The sequence below is a fragment of the Aquarana catesbeiana genome, linkage group LG12, assembly GCF_042186555.1.
Source record: "Aquarana catesbeiana isolate 2022-GZ linkage group LG12, ASM4218655v1, whole genome shotgun sequence".
In the NCBI taxonomy this organism is placed as follows: domain Eukaryota; kingdom Metazoa; phylum Chordata; class Amphibia; order Anura; family Ranidae; genus Aquarana; species Aquarana catesbeiana.
Genome location: NC_133335.1, coordinates 229,491,476 through 229,505,634, shown reverse-complemented (window position 1 = coordinate 229,505,634; position 14,159 = coordinate 229,491,476). Strand labels below are relative to the sequence as shown.

The 14,159-nt window shown below is 45.4% G+C and overlaps 1 protein-coding gene across 1 annotated transcript in view; it reads left to right on the top strand.

Annotated features, from left to right (window-relative positions):
* Window positions 1-6,648, top strand: part of TTYH2 (tweety family member 2) — a 143,995-nt gene extending 137,347 nt beyond the window's left edge. Inside the window, exon 14 of the mRNA XM_073606888.1 lies at window positions 3,106-6,648. Coding sequence (XP_073462989.1) covers window positions 3,106-3,177 — 72 coding nt within the window. The 3' untranslated portion in view covers window positions 3,178-6,648. The remainder of the gene's footprint in view (window positions 1-3,105) is intronic.
* The last annotated feature ends 7,511 nt before the right edge of the window (window positions 6,649-14,159 follow it).

Below are 14,159 nucleotides of genomic sequence, written 5' to 3'. Positions count from 1 at the left end.
CCATGATGTGTGGGACGATCACTGCGGTCGAGACCGACGTGCATCTTTGCCTTTGCATGGGGGGGAACTTTACAATTTTTTTTATTCTAATTTTTTTAATTTTATTTTTACACTGTTGCTTTAATTATTTTTTTTTATCACTTTTATTGCTGTCTTTCTCCTCTGCCCCTCCTACGCCCTTGAATGCATTCACTCACATGTAGATCGTGTTTTCGAATGCGTTTGATTTTTTTTAAATGGTGCCTTTGACACCGGAAGTGATGTTCGGTCATCACTTCCAGGTTACTATAGCTGAGAGCCAATCAAAGCTGATCCAGGCGTTGTTTGTTTCTCCAACCAGCTGGCGCGGTGGGACCGAAGAGCCATAGAAAGTTGCAAGAGGACGTCTCTTCTCGCTGCTTGTAAAAGCAATCCAGTGGCTAGTTAGCCGCTTGGATTGCTTTTACAAGGTGGCCGACTGCCGGCTCTATAAAAAGAAAAAAAAAAAAGGTGGGGGAATGATGTCTGCATGAGTTTTAACATGTAAATGTCATTTCTAATATTTTTCAACCTGCAGTTTTCATTAAAATAATCCCTGGTGATTCTGCCATGAAGAATGTTGTTCAGGCACTTCCTGTTATAAGATGACAACGCTCTGTCCTTGTCTCCCATTTTGTGCTCCTGTGTCGCCACCCTGCCACATGGGCTTCCGGTGGCGACTACAAGTGGCCATTTCGACGCACACTACAGAGGCATTGCATGGTTGTCACCATCAGGAAACCCACCCTGAGGAATGCCGAGCAGCTGTGGCCCGGAGTTCACGTAGACAGGAAGTGGTTTCAAAGACACTGCAGCAGAACTAAGACAAACAACAAAGGGTAGCAAGGGGTGATGAAAGGGGGAAAACAAGGCTTGATAGGTTTGAAATGTTTGATACGCAGTGCTTTAGCAAACTACGTTTCATTCAGTTGTGGGGGGTCTACATCTACTTTAAAGCTAAGGGGGGACATGAACATTGCACCAATCAATTGTTTTTCTTTTCTTCTGATTGCCGCAATGTGATCCCTGCACTTTGCACACCATCACTGCTCCTCACACCGCCTGGTTAAATAAGCCGGTTGCCACCCATCCCTCACGAGACTGCTTGTGATAGAACCATGTGTATGTTGACGACACTGGTAGGGAAAGCCTATATGGATTGCTTCCTGCCTCTGCTGTTCATTAGAGGACCCATTTAGCGTATTGCCGGTTAAGTGCTGCGGTGGGCTGTGGTTTTCCGGCAGTTGGGATCCTCTTTATTGGGTTGTCGGGTGGACAGGTCTATTAGGAGTGATAGATCACCGGCAAGTCAGTAGAATGTGTCCAGCTTTAGGTGCAAACGTCCACACAATGAATTATTCATAAGCAGGGAAACTCAAGAAATGAATGGTCTCCATCATTAGCGCCCAAACAAGGAAGTGCGATGGTTAGATGGAGAAGATTTGGGGGTTTTTAGGGTTTTTTTTTTTTTGTATACATTCAAACTGCTCTCGTTGGAAGAAAAATTATCCAAATGTCTTTTCAAGACTTCAGCTGCTGGGGGTTTAGAAGCACCAAAGTAATATCAAGTGGAAGATAAAGGACCAAAATAACCCAACTCCCCATTATCATGCAGTCTGAGAAGAGACACACTTGATGTCTGTCGCTACACCACAGTCTTGGCTGCCTCCTAGGCCCTGAAGAAGGGGCTTTGTGACCCCCGATACGCGTTGCCTAGATCACCAGCTAGTCACTATAATGGACAAATGTGTCCAGTTTAGGTGCCCAGACAAGGGAGTGTGATGGTTTGATGGATACAATTTGGGGGATCCTCGGGGTCTTGGTGTGCTTTGTATATGTTCAAAATGTTCTTGTAGAAGAAAATGATCCAAATGTCTGCCAAGACTTCAACTGTTGGAGGGTTTAGGAACACCAAAGGAATAATAATTATAAGACAAAGGACCTCAGCCACCAGAATGACCCAAATCCTCCCTATCATACAGTCTGGGAATAGTCACGTTGAGGTCTGTCACTACACCACCGTCTTGGCTGCCTCCCAAGCCTTGAAGAAAGGGCTTTGTGTACCCCAATCCATGTTGGGCAGATCACGGGCTAGTCACTTTAATGGACAAATATGTCCAGCTCAGGTGCAAACTGCTACATCATGAATTACTAGTAAGTGGGAGTCTCCATCATTAGTGCCCAGACAAGGAAGTGTGATGGATAAGATATGGGGGTTCCCAGGGTCTCAGTGTACGTTGTATAAATTCAAACTTTTCTCATGGAAGTAAATGATCCAAATGTCCTCCAAACCTTCAAACTGCTACATGATGAATTACTTGTAAGCGGGAAAATGTTGAATGCAAGAAAGAGAGTATCCGTCATTACTGCCCAGGCAAGGAAGCGTGATGGTTGGATGGATAAGATTTGGGGGTTCTCAATGTCTTGGTGTATTTTACGTATGTACAAACTGCTCTCATGGAAGAAAACGATCCAAATGTCCTTCTAAACTTCAGCTGGTGGGGGGTTTAGGTGCACCAAAGCAATGAGAATTAGAAGACAAAGGACCCCAGCCACCAGAATGACCCAACTTCCCGCTATCCTACAGTTTGAGAACAGACACTGCGGTCTGTGACTACACAGCAACAATTGGCTTGCCTCCCAAGCCTCGAAGAAGGGTGTCTGTGTCCCTGACACGTGTTGGCTTGTTTTATGATCTATTCACATATAAAAGAATTGTATCCAAAGCTAAAAAAACGTTTTGGTGCACGTCTCTACTTGTTTGTGCGTTACGTTGGCCAAAAATAGTGCAGGCACTTTCATTTCATGCTTATTAAGAGTGAAATGGGCAGCCTTAACGCAACATCCATCAACTGATGAACGCCGCATACATTACTGTGTACAGACAAGCGTGACAGGTCCTGAAGCTAACAATTCAAAACAGGTCCCCTTTAACTATCCAGGCTAAAGTCCCTTTGTTAGATCGTAGAACCTCCTATTCATGTCTGGCCTCCTGACTCTCATCACTGTTATGACTTCTCTATGTTGTGTGTATTTTGCACATTGTGATTTATTGTGTAACATTTTTTATTTATTTTTTTTCTCCAGTACTCTCCCAGCATGAGGGCCACGTATCTCTCAGTGAACGAAGAACCAACCCCTATTTATGGGAACGCTTAATGCCCGTTGTCGTACTCCCCTCCCACGAAAAGCGACAGCCCCAGCCGGTGGGCAATCCTTTTAAATCCAGGTGTCGTAGACTGGGGCAAAGAGCTCTCCTGAAACCTGGAACCTTCTGCAAAAGTAGACGTCAAAAAGGGAGTCGGCAATATGTTCAAGTTCAAGATGCCAATGAATAAGACACAATGCACCCTGGCTTTTGCTGGGCTCTTCTCATTTATGATACCGCAAGGTTTTATAAGATATATAAAGCTGTTTACACACCAATCTTGACCAAAAATAGTTTACAGCTTTTAACATTCTCTGCAAGGGTCAGCGAGTGCGGTCTGGCCTCTTATTGCCACCCACTGGTCAGTAGCGGTAACAATTTTTATTTAAATTACTGACCCTAAAATATTTACTTCTTTGCTAGATAATTGTTAAATCTTTTTTGAACTTTGAGGTTCTTATTTAGGGTCCTGTCGATGAGCTTTGGGCATGTGTGGGTGGCATTGATTTCATTTGACCTGCAGTTGACCTCCCTCGTGACCTGCAGTTGACGTTCCTTGTGGCCTGCAGTTGACTTCCATAATACCTTTTAGTTAACCTCCCTCGTGACCTGCCATTGACTTTCTTCGAGGCCTGCCATTGACTTTCCTTGTGGCCGGTCATTGACTTCCCTCGTGGCCGGCAGTTGACTTCCCTCGTTGCCGGCAGTTGACTTCCCTCGTGGCCGGCAGTTGACTTCCCTCGTGGCCGGCAGTTGACTTCCCTCGTGGCCGGCAGTTGACTTCCCTCGTGGCCGGCAGTTGACTTCCCTCGTGGCCGGCAGTTGACTTCCCTCGTGGCCGGCAGTTGACTTCCCTCGTGGCCGGCAGTTGACTTCCCTCGTGGCCGGCAGTTGGCCTCCCTCGTGACCAGCAGTTGGCCTCCCTCATGACCAGCAGTTGGCCTCCCTCATGACCTGCAGTTGGCCTCCCTCATGACCTGCAGTTGGCCTCCCTCATGACCTGCAGTTGGCCTCCCTCATGACCTGCAGTTGGCCTCCCTCATGACCTGCAGTTGGCCTCCCTCATGACCTGCAGTTGGCCTCCCTCATGACCTGCAGTTGGCCTCCCTCATGACCAGCAGTTGGCCTCCCTCATGACCAGCAGTTGGCCTCCCTCATGACCTGCAGTTGGCCTCCCTCATGACCTGCAGTTGGCCTCCCTCATGACCTGCAGTTGGCCTCCCTCATGACCAGCAGTTGGCCTCCCTCATGACCAGCAGTTGGCCTCCCTCATGACCTGCAGTTGGCCTCCCTCATGACCTGCAGTTGGCCTCCCTCATGACCGGCAGTTGGCCTCCCTCATGAATGGCAGTTGGCCTCCCTCATGACCGGCAGTTGGCCTCCCTCATGACCGGCAGTTGGCCTCCCTCATGACCGGCAGTTGGCCTCCCTCATGACTGGCAGTTGGCCTCCCTCATGACTGGCAGTTGGCCTCCCTCATGACCGGCAGTTGGCCTCCCTCATGACCTGCAGTTGGCCTCCTTACGACTTACATTTGACCTGCTGCAAGTGGATTTTGCATTCTCATGGACTCGTATGGGGATGCAAAATTCACCTGGTGCAATCAAAAGCCCATTGACATAGACCCTTAATAAGATGAAGAGCAATGTGTAGTCATCCCTAACAACCAATGAGAAAGCCGCTTTCATTGTCCTAAATGCTCTGCACTGTTGAAAGCTGAAAAAAATCTGGTGGGTGGGCATCACTGGGCAACTTGTTTAAATAACTATTGTAATATGTGATAAAAGACTTCTGGCTTTAGAATTTGCTCCTGATGAAATGAATAATAATTGTATTAAGTCAAGAGAAGCTTGAAGGAGGTCTTATGTCTTGGTGTCAAGAGTTGGTCAGCGGCAGAAGTCCAGTTTGGCAGATCGCAGCGTCGCTCGTAGAACTTGGACTCATCGTCGAGGACCCTCCTGCTGAGCTGATCGAAGACTTCTATATATGCTGTATTTTGTTACTTTGTCTTTCAGGAAAAGGAATAAAGTGGATCTTCAGCCATTTTTTTCACATTTTTTGGATAAAGTAGAAAAACCTCTGTCAGGTTTTTACTGCTAGGAATGTAGAATAAATGTGTAGGGTTCCGGATCTGGTAAAAAAAAAAAAAAAAGGCAATTGATTGCTACAATGTGACATGGTGGACGCTCTCACCTGGTTACATAACTGTAACCACGTTGCTTTGTTTCGTGGTGCGACAAGTTCATACAAGACTTGCTGCTTGCCAAACTATCCCATTGAAGTCAATAGGGCCACTCCACAACCGTGTGCCAAACGCTCGGCATGTAGTTGTGGCATGGTAACCTCCTTCGAATTGAAAAAAGACAAACTAACATTCAGGAGGTGGCCGTATCACCTCAGTAAGCGGACTCTAAACCACCTCTGAAGAACCGATGCACCCTGGAATGGTATTCAGAGGGGTAGTAGAGCCTGCCACCCATGTGAATGAACCCCTCAAAATGTTCTGACCCCCTAAGCATTGTAGAGGGAATGGTTCTACTTTGGCGGTTCCTCCAGGAGCGTTGGCCAAAGGTCGGCTCTTTGTTCGTTTTAGGGACTTGGTTTTGCGAGGAGGAAAGAGCCAAAAGTAGTACATATAGAGTCCAAATTTTAATATTAATCAGATGCTTGTATTATATAAAGCCAACGCGTTTTGAGGGTTCATAGGGTCACCCTTCATCCAGGGCTCCAGATGCTGGTTAGTGAAGGGAGACCTTTGGAACCTTTGAAACTGTTTGTATCTTTATGATAAGAGTGAGCAATTCGACGAATTGCCCTCCAGTATCCTTCCAATTTTATCAGTCCGGTCATTACTGTTGGACAGTACCAAGCCCCTGATGAAGGGGGAACCTGCTGGCTGAAACGCGTTGGATTTTTCTGAATGAAATTGTATATGTGCTTTTAGTGCGTTTCTCTTGCAAACCCCAGTTTCTATCTGTGTTCCCACTGGGGAGACTTGCCTTCACTTCCTGTCCAAATAACTTGACAGGAAGTAGGGGGAATTTTCCGAAACGGGAAGCGGTAACAATATGAACCTAGGGCAAGTTCTGACCCTTCTCCAGTCTATGAAGCTTTTAAAAAAAGTGTGTTTTAGATCGAGTTTCAACCTATGAGATCAGCTACATGGACGTTTTCTGAATGCAACATTGTATAGTCCTCCTCCATCAATCCTTCTGTGTATCTTGGTGCATACTCTGTGCGATGAGTCGACAGGGTGGTCACGGACGCTCATCGATGGCGCGGTGGCTCTGCTGATAGTCACAGTTCCAGGGCCCCCCGAAGCTGCATTGTTAATATTGTGACTACTTTGTTTTTTAATTGTGTTACTGAAGGAAAAAAAATGTCCAATTTTTTTTGGGCAAGTGCTTTATTTTTTATTAATTGTCTTTCTCAACAACCCTACAAATAAAAAAAATAAATAAAAAAACGCTTACAGACTGAAAGTGGTGTACTGGTTATTTATAGGGGCGGGCTGTATTAAAGGATCAGTCCAACTAACATCATTTGGGGGGAAATCGCTATGCCTGTTTGTGTATTTATTTTTAAAAATGTGCATAGCTGTCAGTCCATCAAAATTGTAAAAAATGTAAATTCATTCTGTGTGAGGCAAAAGCAAACCTTTTCAGGAGATATTCCCTGCAGACCTAATGTTACTCAATGATAAAAAAAAATGAGGAAAATGCCTCATTATGGTCACACAATGGAGCCCAAGAGTATACTTAATCCCTATGCTACTCAGCGCCATCTAGTGGCCATTATGGGGTATTTTCCCTAATTAATTTTTTTCTTAGGCTGGGTTCACACATCCCTGGTGCGAATTTCCCATCCGTTTTTCACTGCAAATTTTCTAAGCAGCTGTTCAGCTGCGATTTTGGATGTGGTTCAAATACAGATTTTTGGAGCCAGCGGATACCGACGTCTTTAACTGTTTCAGCCCCGGAAGATTTTACCCCCCTTCCTGACCAGAGCACTTTTTTGTGATTCGGCACTGCGTCACTTTAACTGACAATTACGCGGTCATGCGACGTTGCACCCAAACAAAATTGATGTAATTTTTTTCCCACAAATAGAGCTTTCTTTTGGTGGTAGTTGATCACCTCTGCGGTTTTTATTTTTTGCACTATAAAGAAAAAAAAAAAAAAGCGTCAATTTTGGAAAAAAACACGCAATATTTTTTACTTTTTGCAATATTAAATATCCCCCCAAAAAAACAAAAAAAAAACAAATGTCTTTCTCAGTTTAGGCCGATACGTATTTTTCTACATATTTTTGATTTAAAAAAATCGCAATAAGCTTATATTGATTGGTTTGCGCAAAAGTTATAGCGTCTACAAAACAGGGGATAGTTTTTATGGCATTTTTATTATAATTTTTTTTTATTAGTAATGGCGGCGATCTGCGATTTTTATCGTGACTGCGACATTATGGCGGACACATCGGACACTTTTGACACTATTTTGAAACCATTGTCATTTATACAGCGATCAGTGCTATAAAAATGCACTGATTACTGTGTAAATGACACTGGCAGGGAAGGGGTTAACCTCTAGGGGGCGATGAAGGGGTTAAGTGTGTCCTAGGGAGTGATTCTAACTGTGGGGGGGATGGGCTTTCACTCACATGACAGTGATCACTGCTCCCGATGACAGAGAGCAGTGATCTCTGTCATGTCCCAAGGCAGAACGGGGAAATGCCTTGTTTACATCTCCCTGTTCTGCGGCTCCGTGACATGATCGCTGGGAGACCGCCGGACATCGAGTCCGCGGGTCCCGCGGGCACGATCATGCTGTACGCAGCGGGTGCAGGTACGCCCATTTTCCTACCGCTGCAATTGTGCCGACGTACATCGGCGTGCAGCGGTCGGCAAGTGGTTAACATTAGCTGGTTGTTAAGGAGAGGGGCCAAGAACCCGGCCGCCGCGTCCTTAACGACGGATGACTCATGAACTGTCAGCGGGGTTCCTCACTGACAGCTGAATGTAAAAAAAAAAAAAAACATTGCCGGCAATAAAAAAATCGTGAAAAAAAAAAGTGTAGGGGTCCCCCTCAATCTATACCAGGCCCTTTTGGGTCTGGTACGGATTTTAAGGGGAACCCCATGCCAAAATATAAAAATATAAAGCAAAAACCTGTGGGCCCCCCAAATCCATACCAGACCCTTAGGTCTGCGTGGGGTCCCCCCCATGATTCATACCAGACCCTTATCCGGGCATGCAGCCTGGCAGACCAGGAAAGGGGGGGCGAGCGAGCACTCCCCCAAACCATACCAGGCCACATGCCCATGGGAGGGGTGCTTAAGAGCGGGGGAGCTTATTGGAATCTGGAAGCCCCCAGATCCAGCCCTCCCCCCTCATGTGATTCACCAAAAGTGTCAAAAGGAAATAAAAACACAGACACGGTTTTATTAAAAATAAAAAAGCAATGTCCCCCCCAATGTAGATTCATCGTCAATCACCACCACCGCCGACCTGAAAAAAAAAAAGAAAAAAAAGCTCTGCTCCTGCCGAAGGCGTCTGCCATCTGCCTGCTCTGCTGTCTGAAAGTTCATAAAATAGCTAAGGGGCAGGGGGCACCTGGCGATGTCACCTGGTGGCACCGCCCCCTGTGACATCGACTGTTTAGACCCCTGATATTTCACCAAAGCCCCCAAATAGGGGTCCTAAAGAATGAATATATATATATATATATATATAGTTAAAAAAAAAAACTGACACCAGTGGAGTAAGTAACCACCAGGGTCGCAAAAGTCACACTTGCGACTGGGCTCTGCCGTTCTGTCACCGTGGGGGGACGCCAAGATGGCAGAAAAGTGGCCCGCTGCAGGACCATAACAAAGGGTCACACAATGGGAGTAAAGGATCAGTGGGAAGGGCCCCCAACAAGGGGACCCTTTATGGTTTGTAGCACCTGGGCCCAGAAGGTTCTAGTTACGCCTCTGCTCATGGGTATCACCTCACCTGATCTGAGGAACCTCACTGCAATATAGGCGGTCAAATGTGCTTTGTTTGTATATACAAAACACCGCTCCTCTCCAAATCGCGTGAATTAATGGTCACCGATCTCCCTGGTATAGAAACAGCACAAAGAAAAAATAAATAGACCAATAGTGCACACCGCTAATTCATAGACCAATAGTGCACACCGCTAATTCATAGACCAATAGTGCACACAGCTAATTCATAGACCAATAGTGCACACCGCTAATTCATAGACCAATAGTGCACACCGCTAATTCATAGACCAATAGTGCACACCGCTAATTCATAGACCAATAGTGCACACCGCTAATTCATAGACCAATAGTGCACACCGCTAATTCATGTTTATTTACTGTAGAAATACTAAAAATGCACTCGCATGTAATGAGATTTAATAAAATTCCTCCCAGCGTGATGACGTCACCGCCTGACTGATGCGTTGCAACCGGATTGGCTTTCTCAAAGGCTCAAGCAAGTAATCTATAAATGTACTCCCAGTCTGGTTGCCACAGCAGCTGAATTGAAAACAACAAAGCCGCCATATTATTGGAGCCCAGACTGCTCAGAAGCTTACTCTCATCCATACTGTATATAAGAAAAAACACAATTTTTTTTTTTTTTTTTTATGAACTCGCCCCTTAAATTCTTCTTACCAGAGAGTTACACCCTTTAAAGTATACAGTATACCAAGCTAAAAACATTTTTTGGAGTTAAGATCAGAGCCCCTACCGGGTCTCTGTTACAGCTGATGACTTACTTCCTGCTGATGATGTTTTACTGTACAGGAAGTGAGGGGAACTCGCCAGCTGCAACACAGAGAAATAAAAATACTTTTCCTTAGTAGAGAGCAGAAAATCATTCTAAGAGGGTCCAGGATCGCACTCACTCTATCCAAATTGTAATAAAAATTTTGGCTCTACGGTATATACACAGAACAGACTGGTGCAGAATATGTCTGCGAATCAGGTGTTCTTACTTTATTGGGTCAATGATCTGGAAAGTACCGATTCCTTTTGGTCCGACTCACAGCCAGGAAATGGCATTTTCCGATGACAGGTCAGCAATGGTGGCCGATGTCTTTCTTTTGGAATTGGTTTCCTTTAAAATGCAGCTAGTGTAACTGTCTGAATTCTTCCTTTATATTGGCTCCCTGCCATTCCCCGCACAGTAAGAAAGCAGACTGAGAGCAGAAGGATCTGCATGCTGATTTGTTTTTTTCCATTAAACAGGTTTTCTGGCACCTGGTGGAGTTGAGGAGCAGGTGGGTCTCATTCAGTGTAATGACCCTGACTGTCCAATCAGCAAGCAGGTGACACAGGAAGCAGCAAAGCTGCAATGGGGTCATCGACCATGCGATATGGAAATGAGTTTGTGCATCGCAAGACTAGCTAAACAAGAAAAAGCATTATTAAAGTCCATTAGTAGCAAAAATTAAGAATGGAGACATGGATGGCGGGTGGGGTTTGTTTTGAATATTAAAAATTAATTGTATAGCATTTTTGGTTTGTGGTGCTCAGATACAGTGCAGTTCCACTTTTAAATCCATTAAGTGGGGAAATGCTACATTATGACCACTAGATGAGTCGAGGAGCATACTTATTTCTTATGACACTCAGTGCCATCTAGTGGCCATATTTGGTAGCTTGATACCATCTATTGATGGTGACTGCAATTAGTGCAGATTTATGGACCTTCAACTCCTTTTTACCTTCATCTACACAGTGGATCGCTGGAGAAGAAAAAGAAAAAGCAGCATTAAAGTCCTGTTACTCTGGCTTGCTTGGTATGCCAGGAAGGACATACGTCGCCCAGGGCTGAAAGCAGTGAAGGCTGGTGCTCAAAATTTTTTGGGGGGGGCGCAAAAATTTTTTGAAAAAAAATCATCAATTGCAGCCACTGTGCTCTTAAACGCTGCCACTGTGCCCCTTAAACGCTGCCACTGTGCCCATCAAACGCAGCCACTGTGCCCATCAAACGCAGCCACTGTGCCCATCAAACGTGGTCACTGTGCCCATCAAACATGGTCACTGTGCCCATCAAATGCTGCCACTGTGCCATATGGTGCCACTGTGCCCATTAAACGCTGCCACTGTGCCATCAAACGCTTCCACTGTGCTCATTAAATGCAGCCACTGTGCCCATCAAAACGCTGCCACTGTGCCCATCAAATGCAGCCACTGTCAGGGCTGGACTGGGACAAAAATTTGGCCCTGGACTTCACCCAGACTGGCCCACTTTGACAGGTCTCTCCCATGCCAGCTTGCCACCCAAGCCCCCCCCACCCACTAGCTATTAGCCGTTCTACATTATTTCTCTTATAGGCAGTACCAGTGGGGAAGCTAGACACTATTTCACCTGGGGCAAAGAATCAGTTTGGCGCGCCCCCCCCCCCAATGGAACAAGATTAGGCAGGAAAGTGAGGCCGCCCTCCTTCCAGATCGTATGATGAGCTTTTAAGTGTTGACTCCTGAGCATCATGTCTGTATTCAGGCGCGCTGCATAACTAGCCAGGGAGAGGAGGTGAGCACTGCGGGGGGGGACAGAGGACTGGAGGGAGGCAGCGGTCCACTGTCACTGAAATCGGCCCACTGAGCCATCGGCCCACCGGGAAACTCCCTGTAGTCCCAATGGCCAGTACATGCCTGGCCACTGTGCCCATCAAACGCTGCCACTGTGCCCTCAAATGCAAGTTAAGTCATTTTGCTCAGTTCAGATTCTGCCTTTGCAATTACCAATAGTCCACCCTTAGAACCTTCATCATGACAACAGTGACACCTTGTGGCTATTGAAAGACACTAAGCCTCATCTATGATAGTGGAACAAATTAGACGTGACATGCAAGACATCTCCACTTTTTAGCACATTTGATATTGTAAAGCAGGACAATTATCAAATCTGCAGATACACTTTTTCAGCAGTCTTTGTTGGCTCTGCTGTAGTTGCACATAGCGGTGCCCATGGCGTCTCCGGACACAATCTCCGAAATGTTACATGCAATGCAACTGATACATGTGTATGGAGAAAGAATAAAGAGAAGTTCACCTTTACCAAAAAAAAAAAGTACATATTTTTGCAGGTATAAAAATATGCATGTATTATTATTATATACTGTATATATGGATTTTTTTTTTTACAGGAGTCTGCAGAGCATTGCACCTGCGTTCAGTGGATGGTGGGTGCAATGACCGGGTCCTGCAGCTGGAGGGAGTGAGAATGGACTATAAGTATGCTGATCAGCACGCCTGCAGTCCATTGAAAATACAAGTCCATCTGCCACTGTGGCAGACGGAACTTGTAGTTTGTTCATTCACAGATCCCTGTGAATGAATGATGTGGCTGTGTGGGCCGTGCTGATTTTAGATTGAGACAGCGGCTGTGGGGAGGATACCAACCCCTGCCTGTTGTCAGAGGGAAGGAGGGTGAGGAACTTGTTACACCCCAAATAAAGGCGTTCAAAAGGTGGACTTATAATTTAAGTGGACTGGACAAAATGATGGCCACAGACACAGCTCTGATTACAGAATGTGAACAAAAAGCTATAAAAAGATGAAGATACAGATGTTGGTAATAGAAACAGCTCTGTTTACAGAATGTACATGGCTATTAGATGTTCAGAACACAGATGTTAGCCGTAGACACCATGGAGAGTAGGACACAAATGTTGGCTGTAGACACAGCTCTGTCTGTAGAATGTTGATGGAGAGCAATAAACAAATGTTGGCTGTAGTAACAGCTTTGTCTACAGAATGTTCATGGAGAGCAGAACACAAATGTTGGCCATAGATACAACTCTGTCTACAGAATGTTCACGGAGAGCAGGACACAAATGTTGGCTGTAGACACAGCTCTGGCTACAGAATGTTCTTGGAGAGCAGAACACAAATGTTGGCTGTGGACAAAGCTTTCTCTTTAGAATGTTCAAAGAGCAGGACACAAATGTTGGCCATAGACACAGCTCTGTTAACAGAATGCACATGAAACTATTAGATGTGCTGGACACACATGCTAGCCATAGACAGCTCTGTCTACAGAATGTGAACAAAGCTTAAAGAGAAGAGGAGATAGATGTTGGGCTTAGACACAGCTTTGTCTACAGAATGTTCATGGAGAGCAGCACACAAATGTTGGGCGTAGACACAGTTTTGTCTACAGAATGTTCATGGAGAGCAGAACACTCATGTTGGCCATAGACACAGCTCTGTCTACAGAATGTTCACAGAGAGCAGGACACAAATGTTGGCTGTAGGCACAGCTCTGGCTACAGAATGTTCTTGGAGAGCAGAACACAAATGTTGGCTGTGGACAAAGCTTTCTCTTCAGAATGTTCAAAGAGCAGGACACAAATGTTGGACATAGACACAGCTCTGTTAACAGAATGCACATGAAACTATTAGATGTGCTGGACACACATGCTAGCCATAGACAGCTCTGTCTACAGAATGTGAACAAAGCTTAAAGAGAAGAGGACATAGATGTTGGGCTTAGACACAGCTTTGTCTACAGACTGTTTATGGACAGCAGCACACAAATATTGGGCGTAGACACAGCTTTGTCTACAGAATGTACATGGAGAGCAGGGCACAAATGTTGGGCATAGACACAGCTCTGGCAACAGAATGTTCATGGAGAACAGAACACAAATATTGGCTGTGAACAAAGCTTTGTCTTCAGAATGTTCATGGAGCAGGACACAAATGTTGGCGAAAGACACAGCTCTGTTAACAGAATGCACATGAAGCTATTAGATGTGCAGGACCCACATGCTAGCCATAGACAGCTCTGTCTACAGAATGTGAACAAAAACTTAAGGAGAAGAGGACATCGATGTTCGGCTTAGACACAGCTTTGTTTACAGAATGTTCATGGAAAACGGGGCACAAATGTTGGACATAGACACACAGCTCTGTCTATAGAATGTTTATGGAGAGCAGGACACAAATGTTGGCTGTAGACAAAGCTCTGTCTACAGAATGTTCA